Below are 27762 nucleotides of genomic sequence, written 5' to 3'. Positions count from 1 at the left end.
CAGACTCAGGCTGCCGAGCAGCAGATCGCTGCCCTGAGGGATTCCCAAAGGGCGGGCCTAAACTACCCTGGAAGTGGGGTCAACGCCGCTACTAGCAATCCCCTTCATAGCGTAAGCCACCTCATCACACACTTGCAGTACGCATGACTTAGTTCGTTGCTGGAGGAAGGTAGCACAAAAACAGTTTTGAACTTTGAACGAGTGGTTGTGTGTGTGTGTTGCGGGGCGTTTTCAGTCTCAGGAGGATCGGGACACGTGAAGGTTTCATCTGAAAATCGCTGAGCTCAGCGCAGTCATCAGGAAACTGGAGGATCGAAACGCCCTGCTTTCTGAAGAGCGCAATGAACTGGTAATTTATTAACGGCACGCTTGAAGGTTTGCGCTACGTTTGATGCGCGCCATCCAGCGAGGCACCCATTGCGCTTGCTTATTAGTTGAGCGGCGCGGCGAGTCGGTTGCCTGGTAGATGTCTTTTATTGGGAGCCAAAGCCACGATTCCGTTCAAACCGATGCAAAAGGAATGGATACGTTCTGGCCCGCGTGTTGTGCGTCTTTCACATCCCGCACTTCATGCTTGCAGCTAAAGCGACTGAGAGAAACAGAAAGCCAGTTTCTGCCACTCCTGTACAAAAACAAAGGCCTGAGCAGGAAGAATGAAGAACTCTCGCTGGTGCTGTGTCGCCTTGAAAACAAAGTGCGCTTTGTCACCCAGGAGAACGAGGAGATGGCAAGCTTGGTAAGTCGACGCGGACAACGGCGGCGTGCCAACAGAGTCCACTGCATTTGTGTTCCACAGAGAAGGCCTAGTTCGCTCAATGACCTGGACCGCGGTTGCGGCCAGCAGGACGGTGAAATGGAGTTCCTTCAAGTTGTGGAGCAGCGGCACATCATCGACGACTTGTCCAAGGTCTTCAGGCAGGCAACTCGGTGCACGTACGGCAGCGCCGCGCTCGCTCGCCGTCGCCAGGAAACCTTTTCCGTCCAAAAAATTGGCCCCTTAAATTCCGACCTTTCAAGCAGGAGCATTGTGCGCACGCGTTTGAACACGCCTTAGACTTGTTTTGCCATTTTCAGCAGCTCAAAGCTCCCGTTTTGTCAGCGCCTTTGCCACTCGCTGTGCGCTGAAAACGACGGACTCGCCCGGCTGCTCAGCCCGTCAACCATGAGCCGCGAGCGCGACGTCATTGTCCGTAGGCAGCTAGTGGCAAAATGCACCCTGTTAGAGTTGCGCTCGCTCCAACTTATTTTGCAAGAACCACACGGGAGACAAGTAAGTTCTTTTGGACACCTGCAGGTGGAGAGTCCATCCGTTGTACGAATGAAGTCTGACTCTCGGCTCCTGCACGAGCATTTTTATTAAGAGAAACAGGGTGGGTGTAAGAGTGGATTGAATAGAGAAAGCCCTTGACCTCTAGTCAAAACATAGCAAGGGATGTTTTACGACTTTGTGTAGGAAGGGATAAGCGATAGGGATAAATAAGGGATACATAATATTATTTATTACAGGTTGCAGTCAAAGTCAAAGCAACATAATCATACGATAAAGATAATCTGGAAAACCCTGACACACCCTGTAGTTGTCACTTTTGGAAAAGACGAGCGTCCCTCCAATCATCGCCGGTGACGGGTTTTTCAGGCTCTGGAGACAGGAGCTCATGTCAGAAATGTCATCGTGAGTCGCGTTTGTTTCTGCGCCGGAGCCGTTCGTTCCCTTTGCATCCAAAGAATCTCAAAGGCGGATTATTTGTGTCGACAGGAGAGAGATTTGCTGCTACGATACCGACGTCGAGAATCTCTGAGGAGGAACAAAGCGTGAGGTCCTGCAAGGTGAGTCTGTTTCTTTGCGGCTGCTTGGTGTTGCGCAAGATGAAATGGCCTTTTTCTCGCTATCGTTCCTCTCGTCGATTCATCGTGAGGTGTCACTTCAGTTTGTTCAGAGAGATGTTTGCTTCCGCGCCCGCAGGTCATCGAAACATTTTACGGCTACGACGAAGACGTGTTGGTGGACTCGGACGGATCGTCCTTGTCTTTTCACACCGACAGAACCCCCGACACGGAACCCGAAGAGGTAGCCCGCCATTTCTGCCAGCGTATTGGCGCCAAACATTCCTCTTCAGCCTGGAATCGGACTCGTCTTTGCGTCGCGGGTGCTTTGTCACCGGTCTGACTGATTCCGGTACTAGTGCTGTGTTGCATTGGTGTGTGCATGAGGAGGCGGAGCTTCGCTACCGCCAGCTGATGCAAGAATATCAAGCGCTGCAACGAGCCTACGCTCTGCTAGCCCAGACCAGCGGAGGGGACTACGACGCCGAGAAGGAGATCAAGGTGGTGCCCCTTCCCGCAACCCCCGGCCGGGTCGCAGCCTCCCCGTTCTCACCCAGCCTCGGGTGTTCTCTGGTCTGAAAGGAGGAGGAGGAGCCTCCCTCCTCCTCCTTTCAGACCAGAGAAAAGCTGATGGTAGTGTCAAACGCACCTCTTTCAATAAGGTGCCCCCGGCTTCCCGGTAACGGGTTTGTCTTAGCCGGGTTCGGAGATTCGTCCGTAATCTAACCACCCGAGTTAAATTAACTCCACCGGAATCAATCTAATTTCTGTACGACACCAATCCCTCTCAAGTCACCCTAAGCTCGAGCCGAGTAACTCAATTCGAGGCAAGACTTCGAAGTGGCCGCATCGTATTGATGGCTCCCCGCTAATGTTTGAAGTTCTTATTATGTTACGGATAATTTTAGATGTCTTTGTTAAGACCTCAGGGATTCGTTTGTATAGCGCACCCTAGCACTAGATTTGCAGAAGTAAATGTTGATATGGGTCCATTCTACTTGGTCGCTCAAGCAGCGAGCCGACCAACTTGTTTATTCGAAAGAGAATCGAATTAATAAAAGTGTGACAATAATAGCATTTAAGGAGAAAATTAATGCACTTTACGTTATTGATTCTAACTTCTTATATGTAGATCTAGCACTTAACTGTCGGAGTGCTTCACCCCACTTGATTGCTTTAAAAAGAGTAACAACTTTCTTAAACCGAGTAAAAATGTCGTGCTCTATTTAGATTTGCCCAGTAATTAATTTGGAAGGCAAGTCTATTTTTCGATCGTGTCCCGTTTAACTTTTGACGCGGCCCGACGAATTTAGGAACTGGGCCGCGCCCGACGGACAATCGAAATACTTTTATCCTTCACCAACTCAAATAATCTATTTTAACCATCGTCGTTATTTTATTTAGAGGAAGTAAATTTTCAAACGAATTCACTTTTGACGAAATTCACTCTTCCCTTAAATATCTACGAAAGTTATTTAATTCTCTAACATGTTCGGAGTTACTTTTTACGCGGCCCGTCAAAAGGGGAAATGGGCCTGCGCCCTTCAAATAATTAAATTACTTTCAGTTCTACACCAAACCAATAATCCGATTCAAACACTTCCGTTAATTTATTCAGACGAAGCAAACTTTCAAACGGATTGAAATTCACTCGTGTCTCAAATAACTACGAAAGTTATTCAATTCTCTAAAATTGTCTGTTACTTTTATTTATTACGGTCCTATGTTATACCATAATAACCCCCCGCACATTAATCAAATTGTCAAATCAACCCCGAACCATCGATTGCACATTCAGTACAAATCAGCGCACAACAAAGTAGATGAATATACACATTTATTGAAGATACATGAAATAGAATTACAAATCTTAATCACTCCAGAAACCGAACAATTTCACCCACTGATACCCGTGTTAATAAAATCATTCAATCCCAGAACAATTCGATTGCAAAACACAGTTCATGAAAGAGGGAAAAAGTAAATACCAGCTGCGTGCTATTTTTGGTGGAAGCAAAGTCGAGTGATCAATTCGATCTTACTTCTAAAATCCAAATTGGAGGAACAGGCTGGCCTCGAGGGGACCGGCGGCCCGATGACTATTCCCCACCCTCGCTAAAATACAGAAAAGTCGTTCCTCTCACCTAGTTTGTCCTGCAAAGTTGTCCAGTCCAATTCTTTGGAGTAAATTCAAGTTAATTTCAGACCAGCGATCCTGCGTCTCACACAAAGATCTCGGGACTTTGGAAAAAAATCTTGAAACTCCCTCGGGCTTCTTCACGTATGAGCGCTCTTTGGGGGAAAAAAACCCGTAGCTGCCCCTGCAGGACTTTTTATAGACTTCTCTGTCCCCCCCCCTTTCTTTCTTCTATACCCTCCCTATAGGGTAAGACTGCCCAGTTTTCCCACGCCCCTATAGAATAAAACTGGTCAGTTTTCCCACGCCTCCTATAGGGTATGATTGCCCAGTTTTTCCACGCTCGGACACCTGTTGCCTTCAGCAGCTGTTTCCGCCCTGACCACGCATTACTTTCCACCAAATGTACAGCTAGCCCCTGGTAAAACCTTTCACTTCCCCTTTTCTTCACTTCCTGTTTCATGAGAATAACTTTTTAAAGTTACGCTTCAATTAACTCTGAAATAAAAATCCAAACCTTTGATCTATTTCTTTAAACAATTTATGTCACGCCACTATTCTCATAGATACATTTCTGCATTATATCTCTCTTGATCGAATTGACTAACAATATTGCTTTAAGCTGTTACAGAATACATTTTTAGCCAAGCAAAGAAATCAAAAAGTAAAAATCACATTTGTGCTTCTCCAAACAATTTATGTCACGCCACTATTCTCATAGTGACGGGTCCCTTGATCGAAATGACTAACTATATTGCTTTAAGCTGTTACAGAATCCATTTTTAGCCAAGCAAAGAAATCAAGAAGTAAAAATCACATTTGTGCTTCTCCAAACAATTTATGTCACGCCACTATTCTCATAGTGACGGGTCCCTATATCGAATTGACTAACAATATTGCTTTAAGCTGTTACAGAATACATTTTTAGCCAAGCAAAGAAATCCAAAAGTAAAAATCACATTTGTGCGTCCATGCGTGACTCACAATCCGACACCGTGTTCCTGTTTTATTTCTATTTTAACTAGCTTAGCTTATTTTGGCCCCTTTTTTGGTCTCATGTTTTGGTCTGGCGCCATCTTTTGGACAAATTTGGAATTTCAGCTCTGCCAATTTGTTCCTGTGAACAATCCATATTTTACCATTTGCACCATCTCTTCCCCCCATGTTGCATGACAGTAGAAATGGGTCACTATCAAAGCAGAGTAGCAGATCTGGAGTCAGCGCTGAAGCAACAAGGACAGGTAAGCTTATCAATGAGCACACCTTTTTCTCAGACAAAATAGCTACATTCTTCTGTCACTCATTCGTCTGGCATTACTGGACCAACCCCCCCCCCCCCCCCCGAACGTGGCTGGGAAAATGCGGAGAAAAGCAAATGTCATTTTCCAGTCAACCAAAGAATTTGTGGATGAAAATGACACACAACATTCCAAAGCTGTCCACGCGTTTGTCTCTTCTAGAATGTCAAGTGGGTGGAGGAGAAGCAGCTGCTGCGTCAGAGCAATCAGCAGTTGGCCGAAAAGGTGACGGAAAGAAAGGCGCTGGGCGGAGTCGCTTGGCGTCACACCCGTCCGGAAGCCCCGCAGATGAGGTCTGACTGTCTTTTCAGGTCAGGCGGATGGAGGCGGAAGAAGCGCGTCTGAAAGAGCACATCCAGGATATCCGAGACCAAAAACGAACTGCTTGAGTTCCGCATCCTAGAGCTGGAGGTGGGAAGACTCGCACAAGCGTGTTGAGGCCAGAGATGTGACGGACGGACGGACGGACGGACGGACGGACAGACGGACGGATGCATGCCTCTGCCTTTCAGGAGAGGGAGTGGCGCTCCCCCGTCTTGAAGTTTCTGCAAGTCCGTTTCCCAGACGGCCTCAGCCCTTTGCAGATCTACTGCGAGGCCGACGGCGTGAGCGTACGTAAGGCGTCCCTCGCAACCCTAACCTTAACCTGAGGTCCCAGAACACCTTACATTGCTCCTTGCGCCTTTCCCCAGGACATCGTCATCAGTGATCTGATGAAGAAGCTGGACATCCTGGGCGATAACGCCGTAAGTGTATGTCGAACTCCTTATGTTCGCACTCCACGAGACTCGGCGGCTCAAATGTGACTTTTGGAAGGCTTTGCGCTGAAAGAAGCTTGTTGACGCTGTGCCTTTGGGCTCTTGCAGAATCTCACCAACGAGGAGCAGGTGGTCGTGATTCACGCCAGGACCCTTCCCACCCTAGCCAAGACGGTAACGCGCACGTTCACGCGCGCTCTCGCTTATTCTGCTTATGTGACAGCAGCCTTTCCTCAGTGGTTAGAATACATCAAAGTGACCAAGTCAGCACTTCAACAGAAGATGTTGGACATTGAAAGTGAGAAGGTAGACAGACACGCAACATCAGCCAAGGGGAACTCGGGGCAATGTGCCCCAACAATTCTGACCTTGAGCTGTGTTGTGCTAGGATATGTTCTGCAAGCAGAAGGGCTACCTGGATGAAGAGTTGGACTTCAGGAAGTGTTCCATGGACCAGGCTCATAAGGTAAGCCGCCCTCAAATCTCCCGCCGGACCACTGATGGACGAGGATTGCAGCCCAGAGGATCATGGAGCTGGAGGCCATGTTGTACGAGGCGCTACCGCAGCGGGACTGCCCCGCCACGGACGGCGAAAAAGCCAGCCACGCTGGCGTGAATGACGTGCTGACGGCGGATCAGAGACAAGAGCTTAGGAGCGCCGTGGACCAATGGAAGCGAGCCCTGATGTGGGAGTTGAGGGAGCGCGACGCTTGCATCCTCCAAGAGAGAATGGATCTGCTGCACAGCGCGCAACAGGTTAGGGCCCAAAGCCAGCCCGGCACTTACTTGCACTTACTGGCTTTTGAAGGCTACTTTCCATTTTTCCGTCCTAGAGGAACAAAGAGCTGAAAGAATTCATCGAAGCTCAGAAGAGACAAATCAAACAATTGGAGGAGAAGTTTCTGTTTCTCTTTCTAGTCTTCTCCTTGGCCTTCATTCTGTGGCCCTAACACCAGCTGGTGAGTGAGCTCCAGCGGCACCGCACTCGACACCTCCGATACACTGCCAGCCGGTCTCAGACGTTGGCAGACGCTCCGATGCCGACGTATACGCCCCGCCACGGTGACAGAGGCACCGCGTCACACCGGCGCTCATCCAATCAGAAGGCAGGAAAGGCAAATTCACATGCAGGGCACTCTTGAACCAGAAGAGAGCGCCACAAAAAACGGTTGTTGCCCCAAACGCGCACTAAAAAGGGTCAGAATAACAAGAGTCCCACCGGCCACCCGGGGCCACCCGTCCATCCATTTCTTCAGGGGGGGAAAAATTGGAGTCACCGGTGAGTACATTTTGCATTTAGCTCTGCTTTTCTGCTTCTGTCTTCAAGTGTGTGGCATCCTGCGACCAAAGATTCAGCCAACCCCAAAGCGGTTGACCTCAACGTCCCACCACCATTCCTACCAGAGCAGGTGACGTGATGCTTTGGACATCCTTCCGTCTCAGATGCCCAAAAGTACTCTTTGCCACATCTGCGGCAATACGGTGTCTTTTCAAAGGTGCAAATAAATCCAGCGTGGGCGGAACACGCACGTCTTCGGTTTTTCCCGCTTTGTTTGTGTGACAGCTGTTGTGAAAATTTTATACAAATAAAGTTGTATAGTACAGGTTTGGCCAAGCCGCAACTCCCGAACCGCATGCGGCTCTTTGCTTGGATTCATGCGGCTCTTTTTTGTTCAAACAAAAAAAAAAACACCTGAAAAATATTGTTTACTGGTATTTGCATCCATAGAATGATTATAGATGATCTAATGCACAAGTGTGCCTTCTTTCTTATTCACGTTGTGTGCTGTCATACTTTCCTGCAGAACGTGAAAGTAGCTAAAAGTTTTCACGCAGGTGCGCTTAACGAGGGTCACTTGGAAAGCATGTTGGAACGCGGCCCCGAGGACGAGAGCGTGACACCTGTGACCTTTGACCATGATATTTCCCTAATAAAGTGGCCTGTTATTAGATACACTTGAAAATGGCGGTGTACTTAATGGAGTGTCCGTGTGAGTCTCTCGTTAAGTGCACCTGCGTGAAAACTTTTAGCTCCTGCGGAACGTGAAAGGAGCTAAAAGTTTTCACGCAGGTGCGCTTAACGAGGGTCACTTGGAAAACATATTGGAACGCGGCCCCTAGAGGACTGGAGGTCGACACCCCTGGTTTAAGTGAAAAGTGCCACACCCGCCCTCACCCCCACCTCCTGATTGGCTGTTGGTTCTGTGACGTCACTTAGACACTCCATTAGGTACACGGCCATTTCCAGGTGTACCTACCTCACTTGGACACTAGATGGTGCCACACCCGCCCTCAACCCCACCTCCTGATTGGCTGTCCTCCCCAAATCTGGTCACCCTACAACAGGGGTGTCCAAGTCCAGTCCTCGAGGGCCGCATTCCTCCATGTTTTCCAAGTTTCCCTCGTTAAACACACCTGATTCAATGATCAGGCTCCTGTAGAACGTGAGGATGAACTGATCATTTGAATCAGGTGTGTTTAACGAGGGAAACTTGGAAAACATGTAGGAATGCGGCCCTCGAGGACTGGATTTGGACACCCCTGCCTTACACTGAGTGCCAAAAGTCCCAATGATCGTGAGCAGCAGGGGGGGGGGGCATTTCAACCCCTTACACTGAGTGCCAAGCAGGGAAGAAACGGGTATCATCGTTATAGTCGGCAGGGGTTTGAACCCACAACCTCCCAATCTCAGGGCGGACACTCTCCTCTTAGGCCACTGAGCTGGTAAACACGTGTATCGTAGTATAACACATAGTCGTTTTTAAATAACGTGTATACCTGTATACGCCTACATATTGTTATCCAATATATCTACTGCAATTTCACATTAGATTGCTGGTTTGAAATTTGCTTTTAATATTATTTTTAATCAACATTTATGTTAAAACTTGTATGGCGTCTTATTCCTTGTATTTATATTCGCCAATTAAAACACAAAAATCAGACATTTGGTTAACTGCTCTATATGACAATATGTGTAGGTACACTACACGAGGTTAAAAAAAAAAGACAATAAATAAATAAAGGGTTAATTGCACAACAAAAGCACTTCCTCGCACCTGGGATCGAACCAAGCTCTTGCCGAGTCACTAACCAGTCGGCTATTTCGAAAGGCAGTCCACAATAGCTTGCACTGTTTTGTACGAGCGATGTGTATTCCAGTTCTTTTAAGTGAACTGAATCTTTAGAATCGGTTCACTCAAAATATTTGTTCAAAAGAATCGTTCACCAAATCGTTCGCTACACTTTATTTATTTTATTATTTTTTTATAGTAGTTTTTAAATAACGTGTATACCTATGTACGCCTAAATATTGTTATCCAATATATCTACTGCAATTTCACATTAGATTGCTGGTTTGAAATTTGCTTTTAATATTATTTTTAATAAGCATTTATGTTAAAACTTGTCTGCTGTTTTATTCCTTGTTTCTTTATTCGCCAATTAAAACATAAAAACAAAATTCTCAGTGGGACGAAAAAACTTTTCCATCCATCCATTTTCTGAACCGCTTAGTCCCCACAAGGGTCGCGGGCATGCTGGAGCCTATCCCAGCCATCATCGGGCAGTAGGCGGGGGACACCCTGAACCGGTTGCCAGCCAATCGCAGGGCACACAGAGACAAACAACCATTCGCACACGCACTCACACCTAGGGACAATTTGGAGTGATCAATCGGCCTACCAAGCATGTTTTTGGGATGTGGGAGGAAACCGGAGTGCCCGGAGAAAACCCACGCGGGCTCGGGGAGAACATGCAAACTCCGCACAGGGAGGGCCGGAGGTGGAATCGCACCCGCACCCTCCCAACTGTGAGGCGGACGTGCTACCCAGTGCGCCACCACGCCGCAAAAAACTTTTATCTAATCTCTAGCTCTAACCCTAACCCTAGCACTAACCCTAACCCTAGCTCTAACCCTAACCCTAGCTCTAACCCTAACACTAGCTCTAAACCTAATTCTAGCTCCAACCCTAACTTCAAACCTAACCCTAGCTCTAAAGAAGTGTATCGTTATATGGTTACACGAGCAACTGTGTTGCAAATTTTCTATGATAAAAGTTTTTTCGTCCCACTGAGATTCGAACCCGGGTCGCTGGGGTGAAAGGTTGGTTTAGGTTCTGGGTGCATTTTTAATTTTATTGCTTAAATCGCATTTTCTCGACGAGCTGAGCACGTTTTCTGAAATGTGCTCCTCCCGTCACTCTGGTTGGGTGCGCATAGTAAAAAGTGCTCTTGGCAGCTACAGAGTGCCGCGTTGACCACTGCGCATGAAGAAATAACCACCTGCAACGTTTGGTTTAGGTTTTAGGTGCATTTTTAATTTTATTGCTTAAATCGCATTTTCTCGACGAGCTGAGAACGTTTTCTTAAATGTGCTCCTCCCGTCACTCTGGTTGGGTGCGCATAGTAAAAAGTGCTCTTGGCAGCTAGAGAGTGCCGCGTTGACCACTGCGCATGAAGAAATAACCACCTGCAACGTTTGGTTTAGGTTTTAGGTGCATTTTTAATTTTATTGCTTAAATCGCATTTTCTCGACGAGCTGAGCACGTTTTCTGAAATGTGCTCCTCCCGTCACTCTGGTTGAGTGCGCATAGTAAAAAGTGCTCTTGGCAGCTAGAGAGTGCCGCGTTGACCACTGCGCATGAAGAAATAACCACCTGCAACGTTTGGTTTAGGTTTTAGGAGCATTTTTAATTTTATTGCTTAAATCGCATTTTCTCGACGAGCTGAGCACGTTTTCTGAAATGTGCTCCTCCCGTCACTCTGGTTGGGTGCGCATAGTAAAAAGTGCTCTTGGCAGCTAGAGAGTGCCGCGTTGACCACTGCGCATGAAGAAATAACCACCTGCAACGTTTGGTTTAGGTTTTAGGTGCATTTTTAAGTTTATTGCTTAAATCGCATTTTCTCGACGAGCTGAGCACGTTTTCTGAAATGTGCTCCTCCCGTCACTCTGGTTGAGTGCGCATAGTAAAAAGTGCTCTTGGCAGCTAGAGAGTGCCGCGTTGACCACTGCGCATGAAGAAATAACCACCTGCAACGTTTGGTTTAGGTTTTAGGTGCATTTTTAATTTTATTGCTTAAATCGCATTTTCTCGACGAGCTGAGCACGTTTTCTGAAATGTGCTCCTCCCGTCACTCTGGTTGGGTGGGCATAGTAAAAAGTGCTCTTGGCAGCTAGAGAGTGCCGCGTTGACCACTGCGCATGAAGAAATAACCACCTGCAACGTTTGGTTTAGGTTTTAGGTGCATTTTTAATTTTATTGCTTAAATCGCATTTTCTCGACGAGCTGAGCACGTTTTCTGAAATGTGCTCCTCCCGTCACTCTGGTTGGGTGCGCATAGTAAAAAGTGCTCTTGGCAGCTAGAGAGTGCCGCGTTGACCACTGCGCATGAAGAAATAACCACCTGCAACGTTTGGTTCAGGTTTTAGGTGCATTTTTAAGTTTATTGCTTAAATCGCATTTTCTCGACGAGCTGAGCACGTTTTCTGAAATGTGCTCCTCCCGTCACTCTGGTTGAGTGCGCATAGTAAAAAGTGCTCTTGGCAGCTAGAGAGTGCCGCGTTGACCACTGCGCATGAAGAAATAACCACCTGCAACGTTTGGTTTAGGTTTTAGGTGCATTTTTAATTTTATTGCTTAAATCGCATTTTCTCGACGAGCTGAGCACGTTTTCTGAAATGTGCTCCTCCCGTCACTCTGGTTGGGTGGGGATAGTAAAAAGTGCTCTTGGCAGCTAGAGAGTGCCGCGTTGACCACTGCGCATGAAGAAATAACCACCTGCAACGTTTGGTTTAGGTTTTAGGTGCATTTTTAATTTTATTGCTTAAATCGCATTTTCTCGACGAGCTGAGCACGTTTTCTGAAATGTGCTCCTCCCGTCACTCTGGTTGGGTGCGCATAGTAAAAAGTGCTCTTGGCAGCTAGAGAGTGCCGCGTTGACCACTGCGCATGAAGAAATAACCACCTGCAACTTTAGGTTTTAGGTGCATTTTTAATTTTATTGCTTAAATCGCATTTTCTCGACGAGCTGAGCACGTTTTCTGAAATGTGCTCCTCCCGTCACTCTGGTTGGGTGCGCATAGTAAAAAGTGCTCTTGGCAGCTAGAGAGTGCCGCGTTGACCACTGCGCATGAAGAAATAACCACCTGCAACTTTAGGTTTTAGGTGCATTTTTAATTTTATTGCTTAAATCGCATTTTCTCGACGAGCTGAGCACGTTTTCTGAAATGTGCTCCTCCCGTCACTCTGGTTGGGTGCGCATAGTAAAAAGTGCTCTTGGCAGCTAGAGAGTGCCGCGTTGACCACTGCGCATGAAGAAATAACCACCTGCAACGTTTGGTTTAGGTTTTAGGTGCATTTTTAATTTTATTGCTTAAATCGCATTTTCTCGACGAGCTGAGCACGTTTTCTGAAATGTTTTCCTCCTGTCACTCTGCTTGGGTGCGCATAGTAAAAAGTGCTCTTGGCAGCTAGAGAGTGCCGCGTTGACCCCTGCTGTCACGTCTCGCCCCCAACTGCTCCACTATGTGTCTGTTGTCTTGGTTTGTGTCTGTGTGCTCGCCCCTTCCCTCCTGTGTGCCCATGATCAGTGTGATTGTTCCCACCTGCCTCTCGTTACCTGTCGTGTATAAAAGTCCTGTCTGCCCCGCTCTCCCTGTCGGATCATTGGTATTGGTTTTGGTTTTGGTTTTGGTTGCTGTCGTTCGGTGTTGTCGTACTGTCTGGATGCCGTCATGTCCTGTTGTCTTCTTGTTTCACGTCCCGGTCAGTCAGTCAAGTTATTGTTTGTTAAGTCATGTCAGTTTGCCTTTTGAGTTGCTTCAATAAACCCTGGTCCAAGCTGCACTTGGTCGTCCTGCTCCATGCTCCACACCAGATCGTGACAGAATGATCCGACCATCACAGCGGCCAGCGCTTGGACCACCCTTCACCACCAGCTCCCGCTGCGACGCCTAAAACCTAAACCAAACGTTGCAGGTGGTTATTTCTTCATGCGTAGGTGTCACGGTCGGGTGGAGCATGGAGCAGGACGACCAAGTGCAGCTTGGAACAGGGTTTATTGAAGCAACTCAAAAGGCGAACTGACATGACTTGGGTTAGGGTTAGGGGTTAGGGGTTAGGGTTAGGGTTAGGGTTAGGATTGCGGTAGGAGCCCCCCCTTCCTGTTGGAAGCAGGGGCAAAAGCACGGTCCATCCATCCAGCACACCTCCCAGCTCCCAGCCCAGGGTTCTGATGAGCAAAGCGGCGGCGTCGGCCATAGTGGACCGTGGTCCAACCTTGCTCCATGGCTGGAATTCGCCTTTGTTATATATATAATAAATTTGTTTTCATAAAAAAAAAATTGTTTTTAATATGGTTGTTTTTATTGAAATAGTTTTTAATAAAATTTCTTTTGTTAGATTTTGTTTGGCCAATATATAATGTAAGTGTGCCTTGACAACGTTTCGGCCGCTAGGGCCTTCCTCAGGTCTGGCACACAAACAAACAAAAAAAATGAAATTGATGATGATATCCACTGTTTGTAATTGCTGCTGAGTTGTTTTCTCTTTGCTCTCTCTCCACGCACTGAGCGTCTGTTGCGCCGCGCGTCCTTTTATAGTCTCTGTTTGGTTAGAGTTTCTATTTTCAAATTTTAGTTTTTGTTTCTGACTTTTTCTTTTTTGGAAATAAAATTGGTTTTAGCCTCATTGAATGTTTTCCAATTACGATTTGATATTATGAATTATGATTTTGAATATTTTATTGTTTTGTTTTTTGTTTTTTGTTTTTTTATTTTTGTTTTTTAATTTTTTGTTTCTCATTTTTCTTACTGCAGGTAAGTAGATTATTCAGGTAGGTATTTACGTATATATTTTGTGAATTATAATTTTGAATTTTTTATTGTTTTGTTTTTGTTTTGTTTTTTAATTTTTGTTTCTCATTTTTCTTACTGCAGGTAAGTGGTTAGTTGAGGTAGGTATTTACGTATATATTTTTTTTGATTTTTGTCTTTTCTAATTTTTTAGGTGGGCATGGTCCGGGGACCAGAGGCGTGGTACCAATTTGAGGTAAGTATCCAAGGTAGGTATCTAAGGTAAGTGAGTACGAATTGATTTTAATAAATTTATCCTAATTATGTTAATTGAGCCTGCTGTTCGGAATTTCTGTTCCTAGTAGGACATAAAAAGGGAATTGGATTGAGGTAAGGATTAGGGTTAGGGGTTAGGGTTGGGGTTAGGGTTAGGGTTAGGGTTGGGGTTAGGGTTAGGGTTAGGGTTAGGATTGGGGGTAGGGTTGGGTGTTAGGACATGGAGTACGCCTAGGTCCCCCTTGGGTGGGGCTTAGAACGAAGATTATATCGAGGCCGAATGTCAGGGAGTTCTTCGAGCTCCCATTCAGTTGAATCATCGGATTCAGTTGACTCATCGGAGAAGGACCCGAGTTCAGGTTCCCCCAATGGGTCAATGATGGGGTCCAGATTGGGGTTCGGGTTCAGCACTCCGACCTCATATGAAGGGTTAGGGTTAGGGTTAGGGTTAGGGGTTAGGGTTAGGGTTAGGGTGGGAGCCCCCCCCCCTCCTGGAGGAGGGAAAGGCAAAAGCACGGTCCATCCATCCGGGATTCCAATCAGCCCCCAGCTCACGGTTCCGGCGGGCAACGCGGTGGCGTCGGCCATAGTGGACCGTCGTCCAACCCTGATCCATGGCTGTGGATCTAGAATTTGCCTTTGTTATATATTTAATAAAGTTGTTTTTTTTAAAAAAATAAAGTTTCTTTTTTGATTTATTCTGGCCAATATGCAATGTGTGCCCTGACAACGTTTCGGCTATCTCAAGCCTTCATCAGGTCTGGCACACATGTATTATATGAAAAAGTATTTTTGTTTTGTAAGGTGCAGCAATGTGTCTTGCTTGCAGTCCAAATTCGCACTAAAGGCTCTTTGCCTTGCGGATTCCTTTTATACCCTCAGCTCGGTTGAAGTTTTAAATCTTTTTTGTTTTTCGAAATTTCGTTTTAGAAATGTAACATGTTTTAGCTTATATTTGCATTTTCCAATTAATTTTCATAATTAAACTAGCCTTCATATTGGGTTCAAACAAAATAATTATAATTTGATCAACTTGGAATTGGTATTGTAGAATAATGTAAACATACTAATTTTGTTTTTTGTTTTTTAATGTTTTTTAATTGTTTTTTTTATGTTTTTTGATGTATTTTGTTTTTCAAGTAGATGTGGTCTAGGATCTCGGATTGCTGTTCAAACTACAGGTAAATAATACATAGGTAGGTGGATTATATATGTGTATTGGGTTTTTGCAAATTTGTAATTATATTATTGAAAACATTTGGTGACTTTTGTTCATATTTTTGTTATTCCGTTTTGTCAATTTTTTCTGCTTTTTTTCAGGTGGGCGTGGTCCGGGGACCAGACGCGTGGTTCCAATTGGAGGTAAGTCAAAAGTCAAAGTCAAAGTCTCCTTTATTGTCAATTCCTCCGCATGTCAAGACACACAAAGAGATCGAAATTACGTTTCTCACTATCCCAGGGTGACAAGACAGAGTTCACAACGCACATACAAGTAAACAACACAGGAAAAATAACACAAGAAGTCAACATCAATGAACAATAAGCGTGATAGCACGCTAGCCGCTCCCGATGCACAGCAGAGTCCGGTAAGATGACAGTCAACCAGGCCACTGTGAACACGAGCACACAGCAGGCACGCACTGTCCGGTTCGTGGATCCTATCAGACGAACGCAACCCATCTTGTCGCGAACGAACGTACGCCAGGAGAATGGAACGCTGGGCGAGCTGGGTTGGCCGCAAGCCTGGCCCGACGTCTCCGTGCTGGCCCCTCTTCTGCTGCTTCGCAGACCCACTGCCGACGCATCCCAACAATGCTCCAGGACAGAGCAGTCCGAGCTCACGACACAGTCCAACCGGGGGAGGAAGAGCAGGCCAGTCCGGCGTCGCTCCATGACGAAGCAGTCCGAGCGCCCTTAATCTCTCCGCACCAAAGTCCAGAACGCCATAAAATCCACTTCCGCCGATGTTGAGCAGAACATGCCCGCCGCACTAGTAGCACGACGTATCACACGAGACGAACACACACAAAACTGCCGGACAAACACTCAGTAAACACTCACACAACACCGAACGGGACAGAAAGTGGCCGCTGCGTGTGCATCAGGTAGGTATTAGATGTAAGTGGGTCTAAATAAAATAAAACCAATTTGTCCTAATTATGTTAATTGTCCTACTGTTTGGAAGTTATGTTCCTGGTGGGACGTAGATAGGGACTGGGATTGGGGTATGGGTTGGGGTTGGGGTTAGGGTTGGGGTTGGGGTTGGGGTTAGGTTTAGGGTTGGGGGTAGGGTCAGGGTTGGGGTTAGGGTTAGGGTTGAGGGCAGGGTTAGGATTGGGGTTAGGGGACAAAGCCCGACTCCCTTGTGTAGACACCCCTCTTGGGCGGTCCTGGTGGGGAGGGAAGTGGCTGGACTTACTGGCCACCACTGCGATCTTCCTCTGCGGGCGTAGGGACACTGTCAATTTTGGGGTTTGGATCTCAACCACTTCCCCTGGCTCCGAATCTTGGGTCTTCTTTTTGGCGACAGGTGTGAGTCTAGGTCGCTGTGGGAGCGGAGTGGGAGCGGGAAACCGCAGCTCCAGGTTAGGGTTTGGGATAGGGATAGGGTTAGGGTTAGGGTTAGGGTTGGGGTTGGGGTTAGGGTTAGGGTTGGGGGCGAGAATAGGACTGGGGCCAGGAGTAGGATGGGGGTCAGGGTTGGGATCGGAGCGCGGCAAGTCTTCCAGAAAGTCCAAAATCTCGTTCTCAACCTCCGAAATTGTGCCTGGTAGTAGGCGTGGAAAATTTCGCTTGGCCCAACCAACCGCCACTTGGAAAGCAGCCTCCCATTCTAGATTGTTGTCTTGGAGTGCAAATTCCATGTCGGACCGGCAGAACGGTAGGTGGGACTCGTAATGACGTTTGAGGATCTGGCAGGTGGTCTTGCCCCAGGTCTTGGCATTGTCCACAATGTCCCGCACAACCCCGCTATCTAGGGTTAGGGTTAGGGTTAGGGGTTAGGGTTAGGGTTGGGGTTGGGGTTAGGGTTAGGGTTAGGGTTAGGTATTTTGAGTTTTACTCGCTAAACCTTCCCCAAAGGGTCCGCCGACCCTGTCGGTTAGATAGAAGGCAACGGAAGGCACGGGCCTACGCATGTCTCACCAGTAAACCTCGCCGTACCAGGTCACATAAAATCTGGATTGGATACGAAGGACGGCGAAGTGAGACTGCACCTCTGCCAGAACCTCCCCCGAGTACCTGAGGCGCCACCCAGGTCTTCGGCCAGCAAGATGGAAATACAGTGAAAAGCGACAGAAAGGTACAGACCTATGAGACTACCCTTGTCTTACATTGTGTCTATTAACTCTTAGTTGTGTTTGAACTAATATCATTTTTTTATTATATATTGTTTTAAAACCAACCGTTTCGTTTACAAAGAGTCCCATTAAGTCGTCCTTGTTGTGGGTAATTTGAACGTCATAATTTTGTAGACACTTCATCAGTAGTGGACCTTGGGGTCACAGAGTGTTTCGGCCATTATCACCAGACACCCTCGCCCAAGGGAGGCCCCGCCGGGGTTGATCGAGCCCCGGAGTGTGTCTACCTAGTCAATTAAAATTACAGTTATTTGTCAAGTCAACTGCCCAGCTTTAACGCAGACAGAAAAGATCAATAGGTCAGTCTTTGCATTTTTTAATTTATTGATTCATTGAATTTAAACCATCATTACGTATGTTTGTATTTAACTCAATGTTATAATATTTCATTTAAGTTTCTGGCAAAGCTTATCAGCATAATTGGAGGTCTGCCTGTAGTCCAATTGTGATTTAAAAACCGTTATACCATTAAAACCACGCAAATAATATTTTTATCAAAGGGACTGTGTTCGCATCGTCTGATGATCTGACATTTATCAACCGGAATAGTCTTACCTTAGGAGATTGTCATTCCCAGCGCCACTTCCTTGGTTCACGGTGTCACTGTCAATGGCAAATTCCCATGAGCCTCAGCGAAGTGTCACGGCGGCTCGTCAACCAATCCCATCTCTAAACCTATCTAACAACGTGATAAGCACTAAATAAAGTTATATAAAACACATTTGTGCCGTTTAATTGTGTTGACTGTTCCCCTGCAACCGCAAATTTAATTCGCAACAGCATATTTGGAAATAAATCGATTAACGCAAATCGCGGCTATTTAGCATTAGCACGCCGAAAATCCCCGAAGTCCATGCCAAGTATCCCAACGGCTTCCGTACCACAAATATTTTCCAAAACTCTTACCACAAAGTGTTAAAAAGTGAATAAACTTCCATTAAGGTCATTGGTCTTATTCAAATGTGTTAACCGGTCCCATTTATCCGTAAATTCAATTGCTAACATTAATGAGATCGCATATTTGGGACGAAATCGCTCTTCCTCCTTCTTCTTCTCTTTTCTTTTTTGGCGTATCGCCACTAACGTCGTGAGCATTAGCAACCCGGAAGTACTCACAAGCCCTCGCACTAGCAACCCGGAAGTACCTATAACCCCTGCAAAATGTCATAGTGGACCCCGTTAACCGATAATATTATTAAAATTACCCATCCCAGTGATAATAACAGAATACATTTCGATTGCTATTGTTAACTCGCACTACCCGGTCACTATTGTCCGTAAATCCACTCGCCCACCACAATAATAAAACCGTGCAATTAAAACGAAATAGCCATGCGCGTCAAGTGGCTAGTAAACGTTAGCCAAGCCGGAAGTATCCGTTGTCATGGCAACCAACTGTCCCCAAGCGTATTTATTACAATATCCACCCCAAAAGCGATAAAAATCAAACAAAATGTTAAAAAACAATTTACCGTATTTGCCGGTGTACAGGTCGACTCGGTGTATAAGTCGACCCCCTAAAATTCGACGGAAATTTTCGATTTTATGATATATCCTTTGTATAAGTCGAGCTCAATTGTTGCATTATATTAAACTTCAAAATTCAATATGCGAAATTTATTGACGAAATGTGTTCAAATTCCGGGAGGCCGTGCGCATGCGGCTGTTTATAAGCACCGCGCAGGAGATCGCGGCCGGCGAGCTCGCGCACGCCGCCCGGCACCAACGGGAGGTCGGAAATAGCTCCAAGCCGAGCGGATCGGCACTTTATAAGCACCGCGCAGGAGAGCGCGGCCGGCGAGCTCGCGCACGCCGCCCGGCACCAACGGGAGGTCGGAAATAGCTCCAAGCCGAGCGGATCGGCACTTTATAAGCACCGCGGAGGAGATCGCGGCCGGCGAGCTCGCGCACGCCGCCCGGCACCAACGGGAGGTCGGAAATAGCTCCAAGCCGAGCGGATCGGCACTTTATAAGCACCGCGGAGGAGATCGCGGCCGGCGAGCTCGCGCACGCCGCCCGGCACCAACGGGAGGTCGGAAATAGCTCCAAGCCGAGCGGATCGGCATTTTATAAGCACCGCGCAGGAGATCGCGGCCGGCGAGCTCGCGCACGCCGCCCGGCACCAACGGGAGGTCGGAAATAGCTCCAAGCCGAGCGGATCGGCACTTTATAAGCACCGCGCAGGAGATCGCGGTGCCTCATTGGACTTCCAGCGGGCCGCGCACTCGCGCACGCCGCACGGTTCAAATTTTCTAAGTGCAACGCACAATGAGATGCATGAGAAACGGCCTTGGTTACCATCACATTTGAAGCGATGAATACGAAGTTAAATTTTATGACTCGGTGTATAAGTCGAGGTCGATTTTTTTCGGTCGATTTTGGATCGAAAAAGGTCGACCAATACACCGGCAAATACGGTAATACTATCTATTAGCGTTTTCCCCACTTATTTATTTCTACATGTAAAAGATAATAATAACCAATTAGTGATTCTATCCAACTAAGCCCTGTTTGCCAGACAGCTATTTTCTATGGCGCCCTCATGTGTACTCTCCCGGCCTCTATCTTCTCTTTTAGTCTGGAAAGAGAACTCCCTTAGAATTTTGTTCGAGTTAAGAATAGTCTGATTAAAGTTTAGACTTTTCTTTTTTTATTGTGGTCAACATTAAAAAAAAGAGAGATAGAGAGAGAGAGAGAGAGAGAGAGAGAGAGAAAGAGAGAGAGAAAAAGAGAGAGAAAAAGAGCGAGAGAGCGAGAGAGGGAGAGAGGGAGAGAGAGAGAGAGAGCGAAAGAGAGAGGGAGAGAAAAAGAGAGAGCGAGAGAGAGAGAGAGAGGGGGGTTAGGGTCAGGGTTAGGGTTAGAGAGAAAGAGAGAGAGAGAGAGAGAGAGCCAGAGAGAGAGAGAGAGAGAGAGAGAGAGAGAGAGAAAAGAGAGAGAGAGAGAGAGAACGAGAGAGAGAGAGAGCAAGAGATAGAGAGAGAACAAAAAATTGTCCTAACCAGGTTGGAAAAGTTCCCTCTCTGCGCCATTTTTATTCTAGCCAAGAGCGAGAAAATGAGAATTAGAGAAGTATAAAAGAGAGAGACCACGGATAGGCACTGGGAAATGAAACCATTTCAACCAAAACCCTGGGGTTTCTGACCCCACACATGGTCCTCTCCCTCTCCGACCCTTGACAGAAGGGGAGGAGGGACGGGAGGGAGAAGCTATTTACCAAGAAAGTAAGAGTTATAGAAAAATAAAGAAAAGAGAGATACCACGGAAAGGGAATGGGAAATGCGAGCATCTCAACCAAAACCCGCAAAGTATGCGACCCGATAATTTGGCTTAAGGTAAAACTGGGATGTCCGAAGGGCACTGGCTGGTTAGGGTTAGGGTTAGGGGTTAGGGTTAGGGTTAGGGGTTAGGGTTAGGGTTAGGGTTTTGTACCGGCGTCATTTTGCGCTAAATTTTGTTCATCTGTGTGGCCATCGACAACGTTTCGGCATCTTTTGTGCCTTCTTCAGGTCTGGCACACAGGAATTGATTCTAAATTTAGTTTAGTTCCATCACATGGGGAGCTGCTTCCTCCTCCACGGCCGCATCGAGACTGAGAGCTCCTGCTCCGAACGGTGCTTATATACACTCCTCCAAGTGGGCGGAGCCAGCGATTTGCGCTTGTTTCTTTAGCATAGTAACTTGTTTTCTTGCAGGCACCGATTGGGCGTGGATTTGTGATCTCCGGATTAGGTAAGTATATTTTTGTTTTGGGTAAGTATTTACTTTTAACTGCTTTTTTTGCTTTTTTTTTGTCCCAAATAATGCTTATTTGCAATTGTTTACATTCAAATTTGATAGGTATGCACATTTTTTTGTTTTGGGTGAGTATTGTGATTTTATTTGAGGTAAGTATTTACTTTTAACTGCCTTTTGGTCTCAAATAGTGCTTATTTGCAATTATTATTCAAATTTGTGTTTATGTTCAAATTTTGACTTGTTTATTTTCAAATTTTAACTTGCAGGTTGACGTTTTTGTCTTATCGGGAAATGGGGTCAGGTTAGGGTTAGGGTTAGGGGTTAGGTTAGGATGGGGGATAGGTTAGGATTAGGGCTGGGATAGGACCAGTTTAGGGGACAGCACACAGACGTAACAGGAGCTCGATGGAAACCGGAAACGTGGGGGGGGGCGCACTGGAGGTGGCACAGGCGAGTTAGGATTAGGTAAAGAGTTCCTCCCCCGAAGGAGAGGAACAAAAGCACGGTCCTACCATCCTGGCCCGCACCCCACAACCAGCTCCAGAGCATCCTGCCCGTTGCGGCCGCACCCGCCATGCTGGCCAGGACTAATTAGGGCTTAATAAAGATCGTTTTTGACCTTGAACACGTGTTTGTGCTTATTGTATGCTTGTTTTTGATTGTACTTTACCTATCCGGTCGCCTTTGTTATATAATGAATAAGTGAGTCTCGATTTGGCATGTAAGGGTTAGGGTTAGGGTTAGGGGTTAGGGTTAGGGGTTAGGGGTTAGGGTTAGGGTTAGGGTTAGGGTTAAGGGTTAAGGGTTAGGGTTAGGGTTAGGGTTAAGGGTTAGGGTTAAGGGTTAAGGGTTAGGGTTAGGGTTAAGGGTTAGGGTTAAGGGTTAGGGTTAGGGTTAGGGTTAGGATTAGGTAAAGAGTTCCTCCCCCGAAGGAGAGGAACAAAGGCGCGGTCCTACCATCCTGGCCCGCACCCCACAACCAGCTCCAGAGCATCCTGCCCGTTGCGGCCGCACCCGCCATGCTGGCCAGGACTAATTAGTGCTTAATAAAGATCGTTTTTGACCTTGAACACGTGTTTGTGCTTATTGTATGCTTGTTTTTGATTGCACTTTACCTATCCGGTCGCCTTTGTTATATAATTAATAAGTGAGTCTCGATTTGGCATGTAAGATTGACAGCTGCGCTTGCGTTCAACTAAATATTCGTACCTCGCACCTAATTCATCGACTCCCCTATCTGGGTGGAGCGAGAGCATCTTGCTCTGTGCGGCATCCATGCGCTCTCCTATCTGGGTAGAGCGTGGGTAAATTACTATTTGTTTCCAATTGGTTTTGTACCGGCGTCATTTTGCGCTAAATTTTGTTCATCTGTGTGGCCATCGACAACGTTTCGGCATCTTTTGTGCCTTCTTCAGGTCTGGCACACAGGAATTGCATCTAAATTTAGTTTAGTTTCATCACATGGGGAGCTGCTTCCTCCTCCACGGCCGCATCGAGACTGAGAGCTCCTGCTCCGAACGGTGCTTATATAAACTCCTTCAAGTGGGCGGAGCCAGCGATTTGCGCTTGTTTCTTTAGCATAGTAACTTGTTTTCTTGCAGGCACCGATTGGGCGTGGATTTGAGATCTCCGGATTAGGTAAGTATATTTTTGTTTTGGGTAAGTATTTACTTTTAACTGCTTTTTTTGCTTTTTTTTGTCCCAAATGATGCTTATTTGCAATTGTTTACATTCAAATTTGATAGGTATGCACATTTTTTTGTTTTGGGTGAGTATTGTGATTTTATTTGAGGTAAGTATTTACTTTTAACTGCCTTTTGGTCTCAAATAGTGCTTATTTGCAATTATTATTCAAATTTGTGTTTACGTTCAAATTTTGACTTGTTTATTTTCAAATTTTAACTTGCAGGTTGACGTTTTTGTCTTATCGGGAAATGGGGTCAGGTTAGGGTTAGGGTTAGGGTTAGGGGTAGGGTTAGGGTTAGGGGTTAGGTTAGGATGTGGGATAGGTTAGGATTAGGGCAGGGATAGGACCAGTTTAGGGGACAGCACACAGACGTAACAGGAGCTCGATGGAAACCGGAAACGTGGGGGGGGGCGCACTGGAGGTGGCACAGGCGAGTTAGGATTAGGTAAAGAGTTCCTCCCCCGAAGGAGAGGAACAAAGGCACGGTTAGGGTTAGGGTTAGGGTTGGGGTTGGGGTTGGGGTTAGGGGTTAGGGTTGGGGTTAGGGTTAGGGTTAGGGTTAGGATTATGGTGGGAGCCCCCCCCCTCCTGGAGGAGGGAAAGGCAAAAGCACGGTCCATCCATCCGGGATTCCAATCAGCCCCCAGCTCACGGTTCCGGCGGGCAACGCGGTGGCGTCGGCCATAGTGGACCGTCGTCCAACCCTGATCCATGGCTGTGGATCTAGAATTTGCCTTTGTTATATATTTAATAAAGTTGTTTTTTTTCAAAAATAAAGTTTCTTTTTTGATTTATTCTGGCCAATATGCAATGTGTGCCCTGACAACGTTTCGGCTATCTCAAGCCTTCATCAGGTCTGGCACACATGTATTATATGAAAAAGTATTTTTGTTTTGTAAGGTGCAGCAATGTGTCTTGCTTGCAGTCCAAATTCGCACAAAAGGCTCTTTGCCTTGCGGATTCCTTTTATACCCTCAGCTCGGTTGAAGTTTTAAATCTTTTTTGTTTTTCGAAATTTCATTTTAGAAATGTAACGTGTTTTAGCTTATATTTGCATTTTCCAATTAATTTTCATAATTAAACTAGCCTTCATATTGGGTTTAAACAAAATAATTATAATTTGATCAACTTGGAATTGGTATTGTAGAATAATGTAAACATACTAATTTTGTTTTATAATGTTTTTTAATTGTTTTTTTTAATGTTTTTTGATGTATTTTGTTTTTCAAGTAGACGTGGTCTAGGATCTCGGATTGCTGTTCAAACTACAGGTAAATAATACATAGGTAGGTGGATTATATATGTGTATTGGGTTTTTGCAAATTTGTAATTATATTATTGAAAACATTTGGTGACTTTTGTTCATATTTTTGTGTTATTCCGTTTTGTCAATTTTTTCTGCTTTTTTTCAGGTGGGCGTGGTCCGGGGACCAGACGCGTGGTTCCAATTGGAGGTAAGTATCCAGGTAGGTATTAGATGTAAGTGGGTCTAAATAAAATAAAACCAATTTGTCCTAATTATGTTAATTGTCCTACTGTTTGGAAGTTCTGTTCCTGGTGGGACGTAGATAGGGACTAGGATTGGGGTATGGGTTGGGGTTGGGGTTAGGGTTGGGGTTAGGTTTAGGGTTGGGGGTAGGGTCAGGGTTGGGGTTAGGGTTAGGGTTGAGGGCAGGGTTAGGATTGGGGTTAGGGGACAAAGCCCGACTCCCTTGTGTAGACACCCCTCTTGGGCGGTCCTGGTGGGGAGGGAAGTGGCTGGGCTTACTGGCCACCACTGCGATCTTCCTCTGCGGGCGTAGGGACACTGTCAATTTTTGGGTTTGGATCTCAACCACTTCCCCTGGCTCCGAATCTTGGGTCTTCTTTTTGGCGACAGGTGTGAGTCTAGGTCGCTGTGGGAGCGGAGTGGGAGCGGGAAACCGCAGCTCCAGGTTAGGGTTTGGGATAGGGTTAGGGTTGGGGTTAGGGTTAGGGTTGGGGGCGAGAATAGGACTGGGGCCAGGAGTAGGATGGGGGTCAGGGTTGGGATCGGAGCGCGGCAAGTCTTCCAGAAAGTCCAAAATGTCGTTCTCAACCTCCGAAATTGTGCCTGGTAGTAGGCGTGGAAAATTTCGCTTGGCCCAACCAACCGCCACTTGGAAAGCAGCCTCCCATTCTAGATTGTTGTCTTGGAGTGCAAATTCCATTACCTAACCCTAACCCTAACCCCTAACCCTAACCCTAACCCTAACCCCAACCCCAACCCTAACCCTAACCCCTAACCCCTAACCCTAACCCCTAACCCCTAACCCTAACCCCAACCTCAACCCCAACCCTAACCCTAACCCTAACCCCTAACCCCTAACCCCTAACCTTAACCCTAACCCTAAACCCTAACCCAAACCCCTAACCCCTAACCCTAACCCCCCACCCCTAACCCTAACCCCCCCCCAACCCTAACCCTTACCCTAACCCTAACCCCAACCCTAACCCTACATAACCCTAACCCTAACCCTAACCCCTAACCCCTAACCCTAACGCCTAACCCCTAACCCTAACCCCAACCCCAACCCCAACCCCAACCCTAACCCCAACCCTAACCCTAACCCTAACCCCTAACCCTAACCCCTAACCCTAACCCAAACCCTAACCCTAACCCAAACCCTAACCCCTAACCCTAACCCTAACCCCTAACCCTAACCCTGAAACAAAACAAAAAACAAAACAATAAAATATTCAAAATCATAATTCATAATATCAAATCGTAATTGGAAAACATTCAATGAGGCTAAAACCAATTTTATTTCCAAAAAAGAAAAAGTCAGAAACAAAAACTAAAATTTGAAAATAGAAACTCTAACCAAACAGAGACTATAAAAGGACGCGCGGCGCAACAGACGCTCAGTGCGTGGAGAGAGAGCAAAGAGAAAACAACTCAGCAGCAATTACAAACAGTGGATATTAGCATCAATTTCATTTTTGTTTGTTTGTGTGCCAGACCTGAGGAAGGCCCTAGCGGCCGAAACGTTGTCAAGGCACACTTACATTATATATTGGCCAAACAAAATCTAACAAAAGACATTTTATTAAAAACTATTTCAATAAAAACAACCATATTAAAAACAATTTTTTTTGATAAAAACAAATTTATTATATATATAACAAAGGCGAATTCCAGCCATGGAGCAAGGTTGGACCACGGTCCACTATGGCCGACGCCGCCGCTTTGCTCATCAGAACCCTGGGCTGGGAGCTGGGAGGTGTGCCGGATGGATGGACCGTGCTTTTGCCCCTGCTTCCAACAGGAAGGGGGGCTCCTACCGCAACCCTAACCCTAACCCCTAACCCTAATCCAAATCCCTCCCTGACTCCCAATAGGAAAAGAAATTCAACCTGTAAATCAAAAATTGGAAATTAAGAAGTCAAAAATTTGAACATAAACACAAAATTGAATATAAACTAAAAAGTGGTTGGAAGTAAATATTTACACTATCAAAAAACAATACTTACCTGATACAAACCTGAAAAAAGGAAACAAACACAAAATTGAATATAAACTAAAAGTGGTTGGAAGTAAATATTTACACTATCAAAAAACAAGACCTACCTGATACAAACCTGAAAAAAGGAAACACAGTTATACTTACCTATGCCGAGATCACATATTCACGCCCAATCGGTGCCTGCAAGAGAAAAAAACAGAAATACACAAGAGCGAAAACAACAAGTTAATAAGCTAAAAAGAGTAGATGGGAAATTATCCGGAACGAAACGCAAATTGCTGACATAAAACTATATAAGGACCGCTCAAAGCAGGAAACTCAGTCTCGATGCGGCCATGAAGGAGGAAACAGCTCCACATGCAATAAAACTAAATTTAGCTGCAATTCCCGTGTGCCAGACCTGAGGAAGGCACAAAAGATGCCGAAACGTTGTCGATGGCCACACGGAGGATATAAAAGGGAGCGCAAACTAGCGCCGATAGGAAAACAATTAGACGCAAAATTATAATTTACCCACGCTCTACCCAGATAGGAGAGTGCATGGATGCCGCACAGAGCAAGATGCTCTCGCTCCACCCAAATAGGGGAGTTGATGAATTAAGTGCGAGGTACGACTAATTTGAAAGCAAGTACAGCTGTCAATCTAACATGGCAAATCGAGACTCATTTATTACATATATAACAAAGGCGACCGGATAGGCAAAGTAAAATCAAAAACAAACAACAATTACAACACAAATACTTGTTTATTAAGCCCAATTTGGCCTGACCAGCATGGCTGGCGCAGCCACGACGGACAGGGTGCTCTGGGGCTGGTTGTGGGACGTGGGCGTGGATGGTAGGACCGTGCCTTTGCTCCTCTCCTTCGGGGGAGGAACTCCCTACATAATCCTAACTCGCCTGTGCCACCTCCACTGCCCCTCACGTTTCCAGTTTCCATTGAGCTCCTGCTGCGTCTGTGCGCTGTCCCCTAAACCGATCCGATTTCGTTGCATACGTCTTACAACAAAGTAGTGATATTGCAGTTGAATAGAAGTAACATATCCTATGAAAATATATTGTCAAACGCACCTCTTTCAATAAGGTGCCCCCGGCTTCCCGGTAACGGGTTTGTCTTAGCCGGGTTCGGAGATTCGTCCGTAATCTAACCACCCGTGTTAAATTAACTCCACCGGAATCAATCTAATTTCTGTACGACGCCAATCCCTCTCAAGTCACCCGAAGCTCGAGCCGAGTAACTCAATTCGAGGCAAGACTTCGAAGTGACCGCATCGTATTGATGGCTCCCCGCTAATGTTTGAAGTTCTTATTATGTTACGGATATTTTTAGATGTCTTTGTTAAGACCTCAGGGATTCGTTTGTATAGCGCGCTAGTTTTGCCGAAGTAAATGTTGATATGGGTCCGTT

At 46.2% G+C, this 27762-nt stretch overlaps 1 protein-coding gene and 1 long non-coding RNA gene across 3 annotated transcripts in view; both read left to right on the top strand.

Moving 5' to 3' along the window:
- The window catches only part of LOC125970608 (uncharacterized), a 298477-nt gene that overhangs the window by 114853 nt on the left and 155862 nt on the right, over nucleotides 1–27762 (top strand). The window lies entirely within an intron of this gene.
- Nucleotides 236–7981, top strand: LOC125970588 (janus kinase and microtubule-interacting protein 3-like). Of its 2 annotated transcripts, none has more exons than XM_068651194.1 (15): nucleotides 236–349; nucleotides 581–933; nucleotides 1757–1827; nucleotides 1964–2068; nucleotides 2212–2325; nucleotides 5141–5202; nucleotides 5422–5484; nucleotides 5571–5870; nucleotides 5952–6005; nucleotides 6126–6191; nucleotides 6255–6323; nucleotides 6406–6483; nucleotides 6540–6773; nucleotides 6851–6976; nucleotides 7345–7981. In XM_068651194.1, the coding sequence occupies exons 8-14, from the start codon at nucleotides 5751–5753 to the stop codon at nucleotides 6965–6967; spliced, it is 738 nt and encodes a 245-aa protein (XP_068507295.1). In that variant the 5' UTR covers nucleotides 236–349; nucleotides 581–933; nucleotides 1757–1827; nucleotides 1964–2068; nucleotides 2212–2325; nucleotides 5141–5202; nucleotides 5422–5484; nucleotides 5571–5750; the 3' UTR covers nucleotides 6968–6976; nucleotides 7345–7981. The 2 variants fall into 2 exon arrangements, with proteins under 2 accessions (XP_068507295.1, XP_068507294.1); XM_068651193.1 differs by having other exon boundaries at nucleotides 5952–6011.

Source organism: Syngnathus scovelli, chromosome 6 (genome assembly GCF_024217435.2).
Source record: "Syngnathus scovelli strain Florida chromosome 6, RoL_Ssco_1.2, whole genome shotgun sequence".
NCBI lineage: Eukaryota > Metazoa > Chordata > Actinopteri > Syngnathiformes > Syngnathidae > Syngnathus > Syngnathus scovelli.
The sequence above is the reverse complement of the archived record's forward strand: the minus strand, read 5'-3'. Positions and strand labels throughout refer to the sequence as shown.